At 39.2% G+C, this 20,433-nt stretch overlaps 1 protein-coding gene across 1 annotated transcript in view; it reads right to left on the bottom strand.

The window, feature by feature from the left end:
• The window catches only part of LOC131929566 (glutamate receptor ionotropic, kainate 2-like), a 138,906-nt gene that overhangs the window by 85,951 nt on the left and 32,522 nt on the right, over positions 1-20,433 (bottom strand). The window contains exons 3-14 of the mRNA XM_059285835.1: positions 19,725-19,970; positions 17,964-18,139; positions 17,695-17,748; positions 16,848-17,075; positions 15,034-15,138; positions 9,672-9,689; positions 6,694-6,822; positions 5,700-5,828; positions 5,079-5,153; positions 4,511-4,666; positions 2,463-2,623; positions 468-618 (exon numbers count right to left, since the gene is read on the bottom strand). Coding sequence (XP_059141818.1) covers positions 468-618; positions 2,463-2,623; positions 4,511-4,666; positions 5,079-5,153; positions 5,700-5,828; positions 6,694-6,822; positions 9,672-9,689; positions 15,034-15,138; positions 16,848-17,075; positions 17,695-17,748; positions 17,964-18,139; positions 19,725-19,970 — 1,628 coding nt within the window. The remainder of the gene's footprint in view (positions 1-467; positions 619-2,462; positions 2,624-4,510; positions 4,667-5,078; positions 5,154-5,699; positions 5,829-6,693; positions 6,823-9,671; positions 9,690-15,033; positions 15,139-16,847; positions 17,076-17,694; positions 17,749-17,963; positions 18,140-19,724; positions 19,971-20,433) is intronic.

Raw genomic sequence — 20,433 nt, 5'->3', positions numbered from 1 at the left:
CTATAGAAAACCCCTAAAAAAGACTCCCACCCCATACAGACGTGCGAGTGAATTCAGTAAGTTCTCAGTATGTAGGCTACATAAATTTCAAGCAACTTGCATTGTCATTGCAAGGTTTTGGAAAAATTCATTTTGCAGTTGAATGTAAAAAAAATTTTCTTGATTTTAATTTCACAAGTTATTTTAATTTTTAAAATATTTAAGATTTTAATTATGCGGGTGTATGTTAAAAAGTATTTTAAATATAAATTGTGCAGTTAAATTTTAATTTTTTTAAATTATTTAAATTGTGTAGGTGTATGTTAAAAAGCATTTTAAATATAAATTGTGCAGTTAAATTTTAATTTTTTTAAATTATTTAAATTATGCAGGTGTACTTTAAAAAGTATTTTAAATATAAATTGTGCAGTTAAGTTTTAAATTTTTAAAATGATTTAAATTGTGTAGGTGGATGTTTTTCAACGAACCTGAGAGGCCAAGTCCGCGGCCGAGTTGATGCCGACGTCACCGATGGTGATGGTGAGGAAAGCTGCCAGGTTGGCCGTGTAGATGGAGGAGAGGATGAGGCAGAAGAACCACCAGGCGGAGGAGATGATGCGTGACGAGATGGCGTGGGGGCTGGAACAAAATCACCGGAGCGTGAAGGTTAATCGGGTCTGGGTGATGGACACATGGGCATCAAGTGGAGGAAGGGTGACAATGGCATTCATTTGGTAGACAATATATTGTTCCAAAGAATATTATTTGAAAAGTTTCAGTGTACGAAAAAAAATGAAGGAGACCATTGGCTCCTTTAGTACCCCTCCCCCTTAATTACATTTCCTTTCCAAACGCCCCTCCCTCCACTATTCCCCCACACTAGTCCCACGAAAACAGTAGCCGTCGAATCGCTAATTACACGGGAGGAGTTACGACCTTGAGGTGAATCCATTCCCGACCTTTGACCCCTGTGGAAGGGTTTGGAAGGCGGCCTAATTTTTATACAATTTCTTGTTTAGACCTGGATAAACAGTACGTGAAGGTCAAGGCTACATACCCCATCCAGGGAGGTAGCAAAGGCCTTGTCACTGTGACCCCAAGTAGTCGTCTGCTGGTAATTTAACTAACACTTTCTCTGAGCCAATTTATTTTATTTTATTTTTCGTCATACATTTTTAATTATTTTTTATTTAAATCTAAAACAAAGCTTTAATAATGTATTGATCTTTATTTTAAATCCGAATACCCAACATTTCATCAAAATACGAAACGGCGCCGTTTAGTTATTTTAAAGCAAAAACATTTTTTTGTTTACTCAGCACTAGGGGTGTACTACACCATTCTCTGACGACTGGATCAACTTTTAAGCAATGGTGATAAATAAGATACTGCTAAAGTATAGGTATCTGTTGACTAAATAAACTAACATAGACGTGAGTATTACCTCACTAAAACAGTATCCTACAACATCATACCCACTAAACCACAGCAACACAAACTAGTCAGTTGTTACAATGGTTTGTGGCGTCTACTGTACGAGTACACTGAGCACCGCTCTACATATCCCCGAATATTTGTTCCGTCTCCCCGGAAATCTCTCATCAATTGACCGAGTTTTTGGCTTTTGTCCTCGCTTTGTCCTGAGTCATTATACAATTCGGCCCAAATAGTGGTATTATCCCACATTGTAAAGTGTACGGCCAAAATAGTGGTATTATCCAATAGTGCCAAAAAAATTAAACTCTACCCCTACCCACGTGACATGACGGTTTCCAAGGTCACGTGGTACTCACCTCCCACTCAAGTACCCCCTGAGCAGCGTGCCCCAGATATACCAAAAGCTCTCCCGTAGGTTGTCACGTGGTACTCACCTCCCACTCAAGGACCCCCTGAGCAGCGTGCCCCAGATATACCAGAAGCTCTCCCGCAGGTTGTGGGTGTACTTGGTCACGTGGTACTCACCTCCCACTCAAGGACCCCCTGAGCAGCGTGCCCCAGATATACCAGAAGCTCTCCCGTAGGTTGTGGGTGTACTTGGTCACGTGGTACTCACCTCCCACTCAAGGACCCCCTGAGCAGCGTGCCCCAGATGTACCAGAAGCTCTCCCGTAGGTTGTCACGTGGTACAAGTCACGTGGTACTCACCTCCCACTCAAGGACCCCCTGAGCAGCGTGCCCCAGATGTACCAGAAGCTCTCCCGCAGGTTGTGGGTGTACTTGGTCACGTGGTACTCACCTCCCACTCAAGGACCCCCTGAGCAGCGTGCCCCAGATGTACCAGAAGCTCTCCCGCAGGTTGTCACGTGGTACTCACCTCCCACTCAAGGACCCCCTGAGCAGCGTGCCCCAAATGTACCAGAAACTCTCCCGCAGGTTGTGGGTGTACTTGATCACGTGATACTCACCTCCCACTCAAGGACCCCCTGAGCAGCGTGCCCCAGATGTACCAGAAGCTCTCCCGCAGGTTGTCACGTGGTACTCACCTCCCACTCAAGGACCCCCTGAGCAGCGTGCCCCAGATGTACCAGAAGCTCTCCCGCAGGTTGTGGGTGTACTTGGCCTGACGGTCGGAGTTGACCCTGCTGACTGCAAACAACATCAGACTTGTCCCGACGAACGCCACAAAGATGGCCGACCAGACTATCTGGAAAGGGGGGGGGGGGGGGATCGAATGGACAAGAGATCATTTAACGAACATAAAAAATACATGATGGGTAAAAAATTGTGAAGTTAAAAGGATTTTTTTTAAAACACAAAACATTTTGTTGTAAGCGGACAGGGTATTTCGTAAAAATTAAAAGTTACGATGTGAATGAAGATGAAATGTAAAGTTTCATACAGGAGCTGAAGAGAAACTGGTTATTATTGTTGTATTGTTGTTGTTTTGTTGATTTTTTTTGTTTTTGTTTTTGTTGTTGTTGGGTTTTTTTTGGAGCGGGGGGGGGGGGTTCATTGCAGAGATGAATGACTATTTTAGATGTATAAGTTAGGTTGCTATAGATTGCGCTCGCTATACACAAGTTATGTGAGCTCTCACAGTTATGCGGCTTTATGTGTCTGCAAATCTTTGTCTATTGTCACATTGGTTTGACATTTGGTTATGTCAAATGTCACATTTCGTAGCTTCAAATGTAGTGGGGGTAACATGGTGTAGCGTGTCGGGAAAATTTTTAATTTAGTTCACATGTCCTTGAGCCCACTCAGTTTTAATGTGTACCTGACCTGTGAGGAAAAGCAAGGTCGTCTAGGCATAGTGCTGACCACGTTATACCCGTATAAGGAAACATGCACTATCTGGTCTTGAAGGATACTCTACAAATGTCAATTTGTGTTATTTTAATGGCACATTTCATATGTCGTATGTCCTTTTTATATGTCGAATGTCAAATTTCGCTTGTCTAATTTACATTTCGTGTGTCGAATGTCACATCTTTGAATTAGAATGTCACATTTTGCATTTCAAGTGTCGACATTTCGTGTGTCTGATGTTATATGTCAAGTGTCGACATTTCGTGTGTCTAATGTCACATGTCAAGTGTCGACGTTTCGTGAGTCTAATGTCACATGTCAAGTGTCAACATTTCGTGAGTCTAATGTCACATGTCAAGTGTCGACGTTTCGTGAGTCTAATGTCACATGTCAAGTGTCGACGTTTCGTGTGTCTAAATGTCACATGTCAAGTGTCGACGTTTCGTGTGTCTAATGTCACATGTCAAGTGTCGACATTTCGTCTGTCCAATGTCACATGTCAAGTGTCGACATTTCGTGAGTCTAATGTCACATGTCAAGTGTCGACATTTCGTCTGTCCAATGTCACATGTCAAGTGTCGACATTTCGTGAGTCTAATGTCACATGTCAAGTGTCGACATTTCGTCTGTCCAATGTCACATGTCAAGTGTCGACATTTCGTATGTCCAATGTCACATGTCAAATGTCCACATTTCGTGTGTCTAAATGTCACATGTCAAGTGTCGCCGTGTCGTGTGTCTAATGTCACATGTCAAATGTCCACATTTCGTGTGTCTAAATGTCACATGTCAAGTGTCGCCGTGTCGTGTGTCTAATGTCACATGTCAAATGTCCACATTTCGTGTGTCTAAATGTCACATGTCAAGTGTCGCCGTGTCGTGTGTCTAATGTCACATGTCAAATGTCCACATTTCGTGTGTCTAAATGTCACATGTCAAGTGTCGCCGTGTCGTGTGTCTAATGTCACATGTCAAATGTCCACATTTCGTGTGTCTAAATGTCACATGTCAAGTGTCGCCGTGTCGTGTGTCTAATGTCACATGTCAAATGTCCACATTTCGTGTGTCTAAATGTCACATGTCAAGTGTCGCCGTGTCGTGTGTCTAATGTCACATGTCAAATGTCCACATTTCGTGTGTCTAAATGTCACATGTCAAGTGTCGCCGTGTCGTGTGTCTAATGTCACATGTCAAATGTCCACATTTCGTGTGTCTAAATGTCACATGTCAAGTGTCGCCGTGTCGTGAGTCTAATGTCACATGTATCAAGCCGTCTACTCACGGTAGACAAGGGCAACAGGAACTGATATTTCCCGACCCTCTGCTCCGGCCTCTTGACCACCACGGTGGTGCCTTTGGTCATGAAAGGTTTGGTGAAGTCCACGACCTCTGCCCTCTCTGTCGTCATCTGCCACGGTGCCAGGGCAATGTCCGCTTTCTGCCCGGGAAGAAAACATTGTCTTTAACGTTAGAGTTGTGTTAGTTGTGTGTTTTAGACTGGACCCTATTGCAGTACTGAACTGTTTGTTCATGTAATTAAGGCTTTTGGAGAGCTACGATGGATCAGTGTTAATCAAACACAAGCACACTCAAGGAAAGACACACACTCACATAAAAACATACACTAACACAACCACAAACACAAACACATACATTATTTCACACACACACACACACACACAACACAAAGCACAGAACAAAAAACAACCAAATACGCACACTTAAACACACACGTACACTCACCCACCCACGCCCACAATAGAATAGATGTACTACTCACGTTATCAATTAACTCACGAAACACACACGTACCCACACCCACCCACGCCCACATTAGATGTACTACTCACATTATCAATGAGCTCACGTATCATGCCCGTCCATCCAGTGGCGTTCTTGTAGCTGCCATATTTGTTGTCTCCCACCTGCGAGAAATACAACATTTGTTGTATGGGCTAGGTATACAACATTTATGTTACCTGGGACCTATCCAACATTCATTGTATATGCTAGGTATACAACATTTTTTTTACCTGGGAACTATTTAACATTTATGTTGTCTGGGACCTATCCAACATTTTTTTACGTGCTAGGTATACATTTTAGTAAACTGCAAGGTATCTAACAAAGATTTTGCTATAATATACCCAACATTTATTTTAGGAAGCATCCTAAAATGTAGTATTCAACCCCAATGTTTCCACTGTAAATGACCTTACGTGTTTTATGATCTACTACACTGTAAATGACCTTACGTGTTTAATCACCTACTACATTATAAATGACCTAACATGTGTGATGACCTACTATACAGTAAACGACCTTACATGTGTGAAGACCAACTACGCTGTAAACGACTTTACATGTGTAATGACCTACTACATTGTAAACGACCTTACATGTGTGATGACCTACTACACCGTAAATGACCTAACAAGTGTGATGACCTACTTCACTGTAAATGACCTTACGTGTTTGATGGTGTACTTGAAGCCCAGGATGTTGACCATCTCCAACAGGATGTCAATCAGAAGACCTTCGTACAGAGGGTGACCGTTGTCCAAGCTCTTGTTGCTACGGTTGCCGATGAACGGGGTCTCCTGGGTAACAAAATGTTGGGGGTGAGGGGGTCTGATATACAGGGTGGGGGGAATTAGTGTGTCTGGAGGGGGTGGGGAGTTACTGGGGAGGTGAGGGGGTTAATGGGGAATAGGGTGGTATCGGGCAGAGGGAGTGAGGGAGTTACTGAGGTGAGGATGGGTTACTTTTGGAGTAAGGCGTTACTGGGAGGGAGATGGTAGTTACCTGAAAGGAGGGGAGTTAGAGGGTTGAGAGGTGTTCCAGGAGGCAGTTAATGGGCGGAGGAGCGTCAGGGAAAAGGGGTGTTACTGGAGGAAGGAGAGTGGTACTGCAGAGAAAGATTTATTTGGGGGAAGGGGCGTTAGGGGTGAAGGGATGTCATGGGGAGGAGAGGTTTCACTGGAGGAAGGTTATTAGGGGAAGGGTGTTTCTAGAGCGAGGAGTTCTGCTTGACTTAAGTCAATGTGAGCTGCGTTAATCTATACATAACTGCACGATATGGACTCCGTGACATGAAGGCAACACACTGTACTCACACTTTCTGTCTGTTTACCTAGGTAACAAAACTCTTTGCCACGTGATGCCAACACACCAGTAAACAATAACAGAGAAATGTTTACCAACAATGACAAGGGGAGAGAAATGTTTGCTAGAAACAGGGGAGATAAATGTTACAACCTACAGCAGGGGAGAGAATTGTATACTAACAACAGGGGAGGGTTATTTAGAAACAACAACAGGGGAGAGAAAAACTCCCCACTATGGAGGTGATCTAACAACATCACTCACCACTATAAAGGTGATCTAACACCACAACTCACCCTTATGAAGATGATCTAACAACATCACTTACCACTATGAAGGTGATCTAGCAACATCACTTACCACTATGAAGGAGATCCTCAACGGATCGTCACCAAACACATTCTCTGACATCTGAAAGACGGCACTGAAAGACTTTGACGGCTCCACGCGATGTTTGATGTCTTTTGGCTCGCTGCGCCAGGTTCCGGTCTAAACAACCAATCAAATGGCTTGATACAGATTCAAATCTCAAAACATCATTTCTACTCAAAAAAACTTTTTTTTTCAAAATGTATAAGTCTCCGTTACATGTTCATTTAAATATTTATACAAAATTGATGTATTCACATTGACTACATAAATCAATTTTTTAATTATCAACATTGAACATCAAAACAACAAAACATTAAATTTTATGTAATCAAATACCCATGATAAATTATTAATTTTTTTGATAACTTAAAATTGTTTAACAAAGCCTTGGTGTGATTCTATATAGCAAGTATAGATTTGAATGTCGGCAATAGTTGTTGTTGTGTAGGAAATATTTCCTACTGCTAAAAGGTGGCTAACGAGCTGGGAATATTTTTAGAACAGCAAATGCTACAAGCAGGGAGGTTGTTAGTATAGTGCTCTAGGGCTGCGTGCAGAGGGGGTTAGGTGGTGATGTGTCAGTGTCAGGTCTGTGTCGTGTCAGACAGTGTCATGACAGTGTCATGTGTGTGTCGTATTAGACAGTGTCATGTGTGTCATGTCAGACAGTGTCATGTCTGTGTCATATCAGACAGTGTCAGGTCAGACAATGGCATATCTGTGTCATGTCAGATAGTGTCATGTGGGTGTCATGTCTGACAGTGTCATGTCAGGCAGTGTCATATAAGTGTAGTGTTTGTGTCACCGTGGGTCATCTCATGACAGTGTCAGTATCATGTCTCTCGGTATCAGTACCATGTGTCAGTGCCACGACAATGGCTGTGTCATGTCAGTGTCAGTTTCATGTTGGTGACATGCCAATTTTATGTCAATTTAGTATCAGTATGTTGTCATTAGTGTGACAGTGTCATGTGAAGTCAGTGTAGTGTCAGTGGTTCGACTGTGTCATATCACGCCAGTATCATCTTCATTTTTTTTAACACTCTCAATGTCAGATTCTACGTTTACAAGAGAGGACCATTATCTTGATCATTTTAATTCAGCTTATAAGTGGAGAACCTACAGCACCTAGGGGCTTGCTGGAGTATGATGATTATATTTTTTATAATGAAGGCTGGGGGCAATAAATTTGATGTTCCGTTGTCCAGTGTCTACTTTAAATTTAAAAATTTAAATTGTTAATAATTTTAACGAGATTTTTAAAAATTATGTACAGCTGAAAAGTTTAGCAAGTGTTTTTAAGGAGTTGAAAATTGAAGACTGCAATTTTAATTTTTTAAACACAACTTTCGGTTAAGATTGATGAAGAGGTGTGCTATAATGCAAAACGTGAGTGACACAAGCAATGATTGGGGCAGACTGTAGGGAACATGCAGGCGGTGACTATGCTTTGGTTCAGTTTTTGTTTAACACCGAGTCAGCATGGCCAGGTGGTAGAGCTTTAAAGCTCCAGGCACCTAACTCGAGATTCTTTTTTTTAGGAGGGGGGGGGGTCCAGTCTGGCACTGACCCAAATGCTGACCACACAATCTCATATAATCACACACAACTATAAACATGTATACTCTACTTTATCTGCCCTGATGTGGCATGAAGGTTGTTTAATTTAGTAAACTGAAGCTAATATTTATATCAAAACTTAAACTACTAATTGTTCTAATTTTAGTTACTCCATTAGTCTTCTACTTAACAAACGCTTTAAATGAGTGGTCAACTATCCAGGTAACTAACCCAGGTAACTGACCCAGGTAACTAACCCAGGTAACTGACCCAGGTAACTAACCCAGGTAACTGACCCAGGTAACTGACCCAGGTAACTAACCCAGGTAACTGACCCAGGTAACTGACCCAGATAACTGACCCATATAAATGACCAAGTTGCATGCTCAACTGATCCAACGATGTGCTTAACAATCATGCAGAACTAGAATCTTCTACACCGAGTGCACCAAACAAAACAATTGACAGGATGGCGACCTATTTGTAACACTATGCAACATAAAATTAGCCGTAATATACATGAAAAAAATTAATTAGAATTAGCTGGATTTATAATTTCTCTGATCAAAACATTCAAACAAGCTAGGTTTATATTTAAAGATTGAAGAGATGTTTGGTTAAATGTCGCTAGAAAATGTGTCTATAAATGTAATGACTGCTTGGGTGAAATCTATAGCATTAAACTCACTTGAATAACTCACTTAAAAATTAAAAAATCATTTAAATAACTTATAAATCTCTCATTAAATAATCAAATTCACTATAGGACTTATGAACGAATTACAAATCAAACATTTTCATTTTTAAATACGATATCCTGATTTTTCAAAATACTTTTTCTGAAGATGAAAGCACATCTGAACAAAAAGAATGCTTTGTATTATTTATTTTTTCTCTAATAACCAGATGCAGAGTCAGAACATGGTAGGATGGTTTTAAGTTTAGTTTAAAATTTGGTGACAAAGAAGATACGACAGTAGAAACTCCGTGACAAATGAAAACATCAGATACTTTAAGCAAAAGACACATAAAACAACATAGACAACTTACACATCAGACAACAGATTCGACAGACACATCAGAAATAGACACAACAGACACGTTAGACAAGAGAAACATCAGAGAACAGACACAGAGACAAGCTACAGTAATAGCAGACTAAGAAATGGTGTGACACATAAAGCGACTGAACCAGAGGGTAGGACAAGAAATTCGTGTAACTCTTACCACATACATGTTTGTCATATGACGTCTGGTGAGGAGACACATCAGTCAACAGACACATCAGACAACAGACATATGAGACAAGAAACACATCAGAGGCATCAGACAAAGAAATGGTGTGACACTTAAAGCGACTGAACCAGAGGGTAGGACAAGAAATTTGTGTAACTCTTACCACATACATGTTTGTCATATGACGTCTGGTGAGAAGAAGAGGGTTAAAATACATAGGCCAGGTGTTAAAATACATAGGCCAGGTGTTAAAATATATAGGCCAGGTGTTAAAATACATAGACCAGGTGTTAAAATATATAGGCCAGGTGTTGAAATACATAGGCCAGGTGTTAAAATATATAGGCCAGGTGTTGAAATACATAGGCCAGGTGTTAAAATATATAGGCCAGGTGTTAAAATACATAGGTCAGGTGTTAAAATATATAGGCCAGGTGTTGAAATACATAGGCCAGGTGTTAAAATATATAGGCCAGGTGTTAAAATACATAGGCCAGGTGTTAAAATACATAGGCCAGGTGTTAAAATACATAGGCCAGGTGTTAAAATACATAGGCCAGGTGTTAAAATACATAGGTCAGGTGTTAAAATACATAGGCCAGGTGTTAAAATACATAGGCCAGGTGTTAAAATACATAGGCCAGGTGTTAAAATACATAGGCCAGGTGTTAAAATATATAGGCCAGGTTTTAAAGTTAAACTATAAAAACCAGATGTTAAAATATATAGGCCAGGTGTTAAAGTTAAAACATTTATTCCATGTGTTAAACTATATAGACCAGAAGTTAAAATATATAAGTCGGGTGTTAATAAATAGGACACGTGCTAAAATCTTTGTGTTTGAGTTAAAATAAATAATATAGGTGTTAAAAATAAATTATATAGGTCAGGTGTTAAAATGTTAAAATACATAATCTAGGTGTTAGAGTTAAAATACATAGAAAAACTCTGGTGTTAAGGTAGTGTGTCACATTGTTCTACACATCAATGCATGTAAACACAGGGATGTGTGTAGGGGGTGGGGGAGGGGGGGGGGTAAGTAAAATGTGTACATGAAAACTAGCATGGTTAGTTCGTGCCCTCGGTTATCGTGATATCAGCTCAGTTTTAATCTGTTTTATCAGATTAAGTTGAGCTGTTATTTTGTGAGCAGTAAGGACAGTTAGGACTTTTAGTATATGTATCTAATCACGTCAAAGCCTTCATCACAAGAGGGACATTGGAGAGAATCAGTCATTTAAGTGTAAGGGTGTCCAACAAAAGTAATTGATAGGTGTGTTAGTAATACAATGACGTTTGGGGAGGGGGTGGAATAGAAAAAAACTACATCAGCTGTAAAGTGACAGTATGTTTAAAGGTTCAATTATAATACAATAAATTATATATGTATGTGTTATTTAAATGTTAAAATATATATTTAGTTAGTAAAAGATGTATAATGTAAGAGTAAGGGTGTAGCATTATGTATTTATTGCAAGAAAATGTTAAGTCTTAAACTGGAACTAAACAATAAATTACCCGCTACGGATCTGACCGAAAATTGGCAGATGAAGTAGAGTGCAACTATTTCACTAACGCGCACCCTTTCAACAAAAATGGTACACAGATTCGAACATTGAGCACAATTTGTTGCGAAATTAGACATGACATTAGACATAGGTGCATTATGACATTAGACATGACATTAGACACAGGTGCGTTATGACATTAGAGACACGTGTGTACGTGACAAAAAACCTGACATTCATTGAAACTTGACATTCATTGAAACTTGACATACATGACACATACATGATGTAATTCACTAGTCGTATGTGAATTGCATACAGCCATGACTTTACATAAACATTTCTTTTTAATACACTTAACATACATACTCAAACATAATATATAGGCTTATGTATGTATTTATTTATTTATATATGTATTATATATATATATATATATATATATATATATATATTATATAATTTATAGTTATTATATATATATATATATATATATATATATATATATATACATATATATATATATATATATATATATATATATATATATATATATATATATATATATATATATATATATATATATATATATATATATATGTATCCATAGCCTGGGCATAGTCCATGCTCTTCCAGTTATGTATTTTATGTTACCAAGAAAATAATTTATTTACTTTGGCCATACTATTAGCTAAATTAGACCCAACTAACTGCATGAACTAGGAGGCGTCTTACATTATAGATCTGGTAGAATAACGTTGTTGTTTTTTACTTCAACTCTGAATGTATAAATAAATAACTTACTATACTTGCAATACAAGCAAAATAAAAAATCAAGCATAAAAAAAAACATAGAAATAAAAAGAAACGAAAGTAGAACTACAACGGGCAGCTGAGCATTAAATAAAAATGATTACTCAAGCAGGCGATTATATAAAGGTCATTCGGGGATTTTTACAACGTGTATAGCGTGCGATTATATACTAAACATAAAGATTATACAAAGTACAACATAAATATATAACTACTTATAAACTGAATGCATATTCTTGAGTTGTTTTCACTCCATGTTTAACTTTCAATTTTCGGGTTTCTTCTCAAATCTTTTTTTTTCTTAAATTTAATTTTAGCTTCCCTTTTATGAAATCTTCAAGTCTTAAAAATACTGAATCAACTAAATAAACGAAACGAAACAAAAGATTACGAACCGGGTGCTCACACCACTGTGACGTCACGTAATCGTGCACGTGGTCTTCGATTTCCCAACTTTCGGTCCTGCTAAATTCTTCCGGGCTTGCTACCATCTGATGGTTGGTTTACATTTTGGCAAACAGTGGAATTAATGTACCAAACAAAAGAGATTCCTCTATAACCAAACCTAAAGCGTTTAGCCTACAAAAACTACCAGAATTAAATTGGAAAAAAAAAATATGATGCAAAGCAAATACTGTTAGTTAATAATGAAAACAAACAAATTACCTAACTTCAAATTTTAAAATATTGGGAATAATAAAATAAACATTTCGTAGCTTTTTAAAATATTATTTTATTTTAAAAAAGAATAATAATTTCAAAACAAATAAATAACCATATTTTAAAAACATAAACGAACACTTTAGAAAGCATAAATCAAAAAGTTAAAGATAAATAAACTAGCGTTAAAAAGAATTTAATTTTACGATTTTTCACTTGTTTCAATTAAGAGAATTACCGACTATGCGCATTAAAGTGTTTTTATAATGTTTTAACTAGATTTTATAAGGTGTGAAATATTGTTATAGTTATTAATGGAACAAAACATTTAATTTTTTATTTCAGTAGGAAGTTGTGTTTACAAATATTTGAATTCCTAGAAATGTTCGCTTTAATTTTATTCTTCTTTCGTTTCTTGAAGCTTTGGGTAGACTAAAAACTCTGGACAAATAAACAAGTTTCTTTCATATCAACAATGATCCACGAGAAACATGGTTCCCACAGATAATTAGCGACTAACAAAAAACTTAAAAGTTGAAACAAAATATTGACTGCGCTTAGCTAGTCTAAAACCGTTTCTTTCATGTGTTTGAGATTAGAGAAAACTCAATATTTTTTTTTTTGTAATCGCGCTTGCTGTGTTCTTTTTTGTTATTTGGTATTCTCGGATCTTCTACAGATTGTGCATGATTGGAAGCATATTTTTACGTTTTAAAACAAAAGAGTACTTTAGACATTTGAATAGCGAGCTCAATGAAAGAAATCCCGGAATTAAAATAATATTATGACGTTAGAAAGGGCTGCAATGAGAGTTACCTCAATTAGTGAACAAATGTGTGTGTTAATAATTGTTGTATTCGTTACAGCTTATTTAGGTCTGTTTCCATTTCGGTAAAATAGATTTTGTAGCTTATTGAAATAGTTATGGATAGGAGTTTTAAAATTATTTTAAAATCATTTTACAATGTTACGTTTTATTGTAATATTAATATCTGTATAAGCCCTCATCAATTTAGGTTAAGTTCGTTGCATCATTGCTTTTGTTGGATTATTCATTTGATAACTGATTAAGGTCGACAAACATAGTTTTAAGCCACGGGGTGATATATTTCGATGATGCACACCCCCCCCCCCCCCAGGGAGCATAATAATAATAATAATACTTTTTTTAATTGTTATTTTTGTCTACTCCGAAGTTAATCACAAAACATTAAAAACAATGCAAAAGTGGACCAAACACGAAGAAGGAAATTTTATGTTTAGTTTGACGGGTTGGGGGTACAAATCAAAAAGACTAAGACAACTGTACACCTAACAAAGTCTCAACAGATCCTCGATGTTTGAGGGCTTCGTGATGAGAGGGGGGTACAGTTTAAGATATTTTCACGAAAATTGTATGCATATATTGAAAATTCCTTGAATTCAATTTCGGTTGAGAAAATTTACTTTTAATTTCTATTAAGGAAAAATCTTAATTGTAAAACTATAAATGTTGTCAGACAGTTAAGACAGAATATACTGACTGAAAATGGGTCTATTGAAAGAAAAAAGACAAATAGATCAATTAAAAATGACCGTACGTCTTAATTGAAAATGTAGTTATACTTAAAATACGTTTTCAATGCCACTCATTAACTAAATGGAATATCTTCATTGAAGATATTTGAATCATTAATATTAATGTGTTATTAGGGAGAAAAATAGTTAATTTTGTAATGGGCAATTCTGTTTCTAATTATGACCGTTTGCTTGTAAGAAAAAAGATTGGCTTTTTCAAAAAACAAAACAAGGACAATCACTCCATGCAACAATAACAAAGAAAAAAGTTTATTGAAAAACATATTCCACCTAAAGCAGAAGTGTGTGGTAAACTGACACACGAACACACACACATACACCACAACACATACACGACACACACATACACCGACGCAGATGAAAACGAAGTTGTCAGGTTTAACAACGACACTAACATACACATAAAACATTTTTAATTCCCTACATATTATGTTTATGAAAGTTTTTTTTAAAACTTCTAATTTTAACCCCAACAAAAACTAATACATAAAGCCTTTGAAATTACGTTTTAATTTGCAGCTTTTGATAAAGTCTTTCGGGAACAGCTTAAACGTGAGCCTTTTGAGAAGGGTTTTACAGTGGGGCAACTGATAAGGCCTTTACGTTTGGGCTTTTGAGACGAGCTTTAAAGTGAGGCTTTTGAGAGGGGCTTTAAAGTGAGGCTTTTGAGAGGGGCTTTAAAGTGAGGCTTTTGAGAGGGGCTTTGTTAAAGTTTTTCTTCAATTCTCTTGAATTGTTCAGTCCGTCAAACTTGTATTAAAACTCACAATTTATTTTGTGCTGGAGTGTCGACTGCTAAAACCCATTGTCCGAGTGTTAGGGAGTTTATCATGTGCAAGAGGTGTAAGGTGTACAATTAAAATGTGTACCTACGTACGTAATGTGTGTACGAAAACCTGTGTGGTTAGTATGCCAGGTGTGTGTGTGTACTAGAAGAAGGTGAGTAAAAAAACAAATTTAAAATTCAACTCACCAAACCAGACTTGTAACCGTCCAATGTCATCATCTGGAGGAAACTCTCCGTCCTCTGACCGTTTCGGGAGAAAATCAGATGACCCGTGCAGCCGTCCAACTCAAGCTAAACACAACATACACGTAGGTTTTAGCCGTCCATCTCAAACACAACATACACGTAGGTTTTAGCCGTCCGTCTCAAGCTAAACACAACATACACGTAGGTTTTAGCCGTCCATCTCAAGCTAAACACAACATACACGTAGGTTTTAGCTGTCCATTTCAAACACAACATACACGTAGGTTTTAGCCGTCCATCTCAAGCTAAACACAACATACACGTAGGTTTTAGCCGTCCATTTCAAACACAACATACACGTAGGTTTTAGCCGTCCGTTTCAAACACAACATACACGTAGGTTTTAGCCGTCCATCTCAAACACAACATACACGTAGGTTTTAGCCGTCCATTTCAAGCTAAACACAACATACACGTAGGTTTTAGCCGTCCATCTCAAGCTAAACACAACATACACGTTAGTTTTAGCCGTCCATTTCAAGCTAAACACAACATACACGTTAGTTTTAGCCGTCCATTTCAAGCTAAACACAACATACACGTTAGTTTTAGCCGTCCATTTCAAGCTAAACACAACATACACGTTAGTTTTAGCCGTCCATTTCAAGCTAAACACAACATACACGTTAGTTTTAGCCGTCCATTTCAAGCTAAACACAACATACACGTAGGTTTTAGCCGTCCATTTTAAACACAACATACACGTAGGTTTTAGCCGTCCATCTCAAGCTAAACACAACATACACGTAGGTTTTAGCCGTCCATTTCAAACACAACATACACGTAGGTTTTAGCCGTCCATTTCAAGCTAAACACAACATACACGTAGGTTTTAGCCGTCCATCTCAAGCTAAACACAACATTCACGTAGGTTTTAGCCGTCCATCTCAAACTAAACACAACATACACGTAGGTTTTAGCCGTCCATCTCAAGCGGCAGCTTTAGCGATACAAAGAAAACATCAAAACCGCTGTCTTCAGATTAAACTTGCTATGTTCAGATATAACCCTTTAACTGTCGTTTACAAGCTGAAGCTTCATAATACAACTTTAACCCTTTAATCACTAATCTCACTATTATGTTCATTTGAATTGTTAGAGCAACTAATTTAAACCAGTAATGACCACACGAAATTACTTTTACCTTTTAAAAAACAAAGACAGTAATTTAGTGCCATAAACAGTCAATTAAAGACAAGAGACATTTTTTATAAGGTAGTTGCTGTCAATCCAAAAAGTTACAGCTGATCAAAGACTACAAGAAAGAAACAAAGACAACAAACTGCTAAACAGAGAAGAGACAGCCATGAAAAGAGAACAGACAAGCCAGCAAAGACTGCTGATGGCTCAACAAAGACAATGCACTGTCTAACAAAGACAATAAACATCAAAATAAGCTCACGTTCCCCCCAATAAAGACAAAAGACAGCCCAATTAAAAAAAAAAGAAACATAACATTCCGCCCCACAAAGATAATGGACGGCCAAAGGCGTAGCAACCATTCCCGACGCCCGGGGATCAACTTTCAATTTGAACCCCCCCCTCAAACTTTTGATTTGCACCCCCCCCCCCCCTTAAACTTTCTATTTGCACCCCCCTCAAATTTTTGATTACTTTTTTCCAATACATTTTGGCGCCCCTTAAGGTCGGCGCCCGGGGACATATGTCGTCCCCCCCTGCCCAACCATCGCTACGCCTCTGTGGACGGCTGAAGAAAGACATACAGAGAGTCAATGCAATGATATCCCACTCACATTTCGCACCGTCTGCCTCATGTTGAACTTCTCCGTGCCGTTGGTCCGGGTCCGGTTCGAGTACATCCTCTCGTAGAGCCGGACGGCGTCGTGGAACACGGCCCGTCTCAGGTTGATGTAGTCGGACTCAAGGCTGCAGAAGTTGGAGTTGTAGTCCATCATCAGACGCAGCACCGTCATGTTGGCGTGGGAGTCGACGTACTTCTCCAGGCTGTACTCCTGCAGGCCCTGGGGGGGGGGAGGGGGAGGTTAAGGTTGTTTGTAGAGGTGGGTGGCTAATTACTTGAAACACTTTAAAACTTTAGGCCCTGGGGGGGGGGAAGGTTAAGGCTGTTTGTAGAGGTGGGTGGCTAATTACTTGAAACACTTTAAAACTTTAGGCCCTGGGGAGGGGGGGGAAGGTTAAGGCTGTTTGTAGAGGTGGGTGGCTAATTACTTGAAACACTTAAAAACTTTAGGTCCTGGGTGTGGGGGGGGGGGGGGTTAAGGCTCTTTGTAGAGGTGGGTGGCAATTTCAAAACTTCAACAGATTGAGCGATCAGATTTTGTTTTTTTTTATTAAAAGTTTGTAACAATAAAATCAAAGTTTAAGAATCTACCCACAACGAAATTGCACATTTCGCCAACTCCTTCTCGAGAAACGAAAATCGATTTTGCCAAAAATATAATATACGTATAATTAGAGCGGCCAGTTTTCAATTTTATTGTTATATCATATATTTTAAATAAAGCAAATTCCTGGGGCGGATGTACCCCTACACCCCACCCGAGTGACGCCACCACATACAGCTTATTACGTTGTTTAGACAGTTTGACAAGTTATAAATAGTTAAATAGAAAAACTTACTTCATTGACCAGGAGCCATTTGTTGGGTGGGGAAAACATACTTAGTGAAAGTACCTACAAAAAAACAAGTAATTAATTTTAGCCAGCAATTAATTTTAACCAACAGTAACAAAGACAAGACGAGATACACATAACACACCAAGTTGTAACAGAGGCTTTCTAATATTTTTTAATACAACATTTTTAAATAGATTAGAATTGTTTAAAAAACCTTGATACAATGTCAGTTAGAGGAAACAATTAATACATGTCAATCGGCGGGAAATTACCTGGTCAAGAAGGTACCTCATGTGGTCAGGATTGAGGACCGCCGTGAAGACGGTGAAAAATTTGCCACGTAAAGTTTTCAGCTGTTCTCTAAGTGTGGGTAAAGTTGTGTTGGTCACGTGGACACCAGTGACAAGTAGCCAGGATTTTTGAGCCAGACGTTCCAAGATAGATGTGCCTGGTTGGTAGAGATGTACGGAGGTTAAGGGTTTAAGACTGGTGGAGAGGTACGGAGGTTAAGGGGTTAAGGCTGGTGATGTGTGGGAGTTAAGGGGTTAACGTGGGTGGAGAGGTACGGAGGGTAAGGGGTTAACGTTGGTGGATATGTATGGAGGTTAAGGGGTTAACGTTGGTGGATATGTATGGAGGTTAAGGGGTTAACGTTGGTGGAGATGTACGGAGGGTAAGGGGTTAACGTTAGTGGATAGGTACGGAGGTTAAGGTGTTAACGTTGGTGGAGAGGTATGGAGGTTAAGGGGTTAACGTTGGTGGAGAGGTACGGAGGGTAAAGGGTTAACGTTAGTGGAGAGGTACGGGGGTTAAGGGGTTAACGATGATGGAAATGTACGGAGGGTAAGGGGTTAACGTTAGTGGAGAGGTATGGAGGTTAAGGGGTTAACGTTAGTGGAGAGGTATGGAGGTTAAGGGGTTAACGTTAGTGGAGAGGTATGGAGGTTAAGGGGTTAACGTTGGTGGAGAGGTACGGAGGTTAAGGGGTTAACGTTGGTGGAGTGGTACGGAGATTAAGGGGTTAACGTTGGTGGAGAGGTAGGGAGGTTAAGGGGTTAACATTGGTGGAGAGGTACGGAGGTTAAGGGGTTAACGTTGGTGTAGAGGTATGGAGGTTAAGGGGTTAACGTTGGTGGAGAGGTACGGAGGTTGAGGGTTAAGCTGATGATGGTTAAGAGTTGAAGTTGGTGATGTGTGGGAGTTAAGGGGTTAACGTTGGTGGCAATGCCCTGCGGTTGAAGAGTTAAGGTAGGTGATGCACTGGGGTTGACGGGATACATTTATAAGATGGAAGCGGGTAAAAATTGTTAACGTGATCTTGGAAATTCAAAGGATACACGCTATTACAAAAGGAGTTTGAAGGAGTTAAAGCTGCTACATGTCAGGGTTAATGGTTTCAGATTAGCGAGGGGGTCACATGTGTAGATTAAGATGTGTAGATGAACGGTTAAAGATATAACAGGGGATATAAACGTATTTATAACACGACGAATTCCTAATGAAAAATTGTAACGTTTGTGAATGAATAATTAAAGTTGTTATTTAAAGGGTTAAATGTGTAATTGGTAGTCACAGTTTAAGTCGCTATATGCTGAGTTAAAGTTAAGCATACAACTGCAGAACTGTGTGGTTAGGTTTACCCACCCGCCCCTCCGCCTCAATGGTTGGTAATTAATTGTCCTAAAGGTGCATTATTGAAGAGAGCTGTCTGAGCCTTGCAGAGAACAGCATTACTTCCAAATGCCATTGGCTGTACTCTAGCCTAAAAGTATTTGTAGCCGTCTACAGCTAACAAGCTTACAGCATTAGAAATAATTTGAAGTCCTGGTGTTCGCTAGACAACTCTCCAGGCAGTAATGAAAGTCCGTCTCCAATTCTCCAACAATTTTTTTCGTTGACCTTCTCGGTTTACCATCTAGGCAAGACGTAATACGGTTTCATTAAGCTAATTAGAGAAGTATTTCCAACGTTTCTGGGTGCCGACACCACCCACCCCCACCAACCTAGTACACCCCCCCCCCCTAGCAACGAACCTGTAGGCGAGTCGTAGAAAACAGCCACACTGTGGAAGTTGTAGAACCTCGTCATGTCCTCGGTCGCTTGAGCGAAGACGGTCGAGTTCGGGAAAAGTTGGATGTGAAAGGATGAGACGTTCTGCGACGCAGGCATCATGGAGGTCAGGAAGTAGGGCACTCGCGCATGCTCAGAGGCGACGGCGTAGGGCCAACTGTATGGGCCAATGAGGGCCGCTGGTTTGATGGTCCGGAGTGATTTCAGGGCTGTTGAAAGAATTGGGAAGATTAAAAGTCACCTGCTGTAGTCGGACATGGTTTATGAGAAAAGGTAAATAGATAACAACAAGCGTTCTGTTATAGAATATAGACAATGGCTTTTGCAAAATCGAATTCAGCTTAAATTATAATCATTGACATTTGTAGCGAGTGTAAAAGAAAAATGTTAATAGCCTAAAAGACGAAGTAGATTTTATGAGATTTACTGAACTTTGAGCCTGCTTTCCTTTTTGGATTTGCTTCCATAGACTTTTTTCAACCAAGAACAAACTACAAAGCAGCAGTTGTTTGATTTTGTGGTTGTCTCTCCTAGAAGAGTGGGTGGCCCCAAGCTAACGAGCCTCATCTGCCCGAGGGTTCGAACTCGAGACTTTTCAGTTTAGCAGCCATGAGCTTTACCGACTCGACCACGCCGACCCCTTGCGAGTGTTGTGACCAGTGACCTCTTGTT

Source organism: Physella acuta, unplaced genomic scaffold, assembly GCF_028476545.2.
Source record: "Physella acuta isolate Inbredline_101_S28 unplaced genomic scaffold, ASM2847654v3 ptg001651l, whole genome shotgun sequence".
In the NCBI taxonomy this organism is placed as follows: domain Eukaryota; kingdom Metazoa; phylum Mollusca; class Gastropoda; family Physidae; genus Physella; species Physella acuta.
The sequence above is the reverse complement of the archived record's forward strand: the minus strand, read 5'-3'. Positions and strand labels throughout refer to the sequence as shown.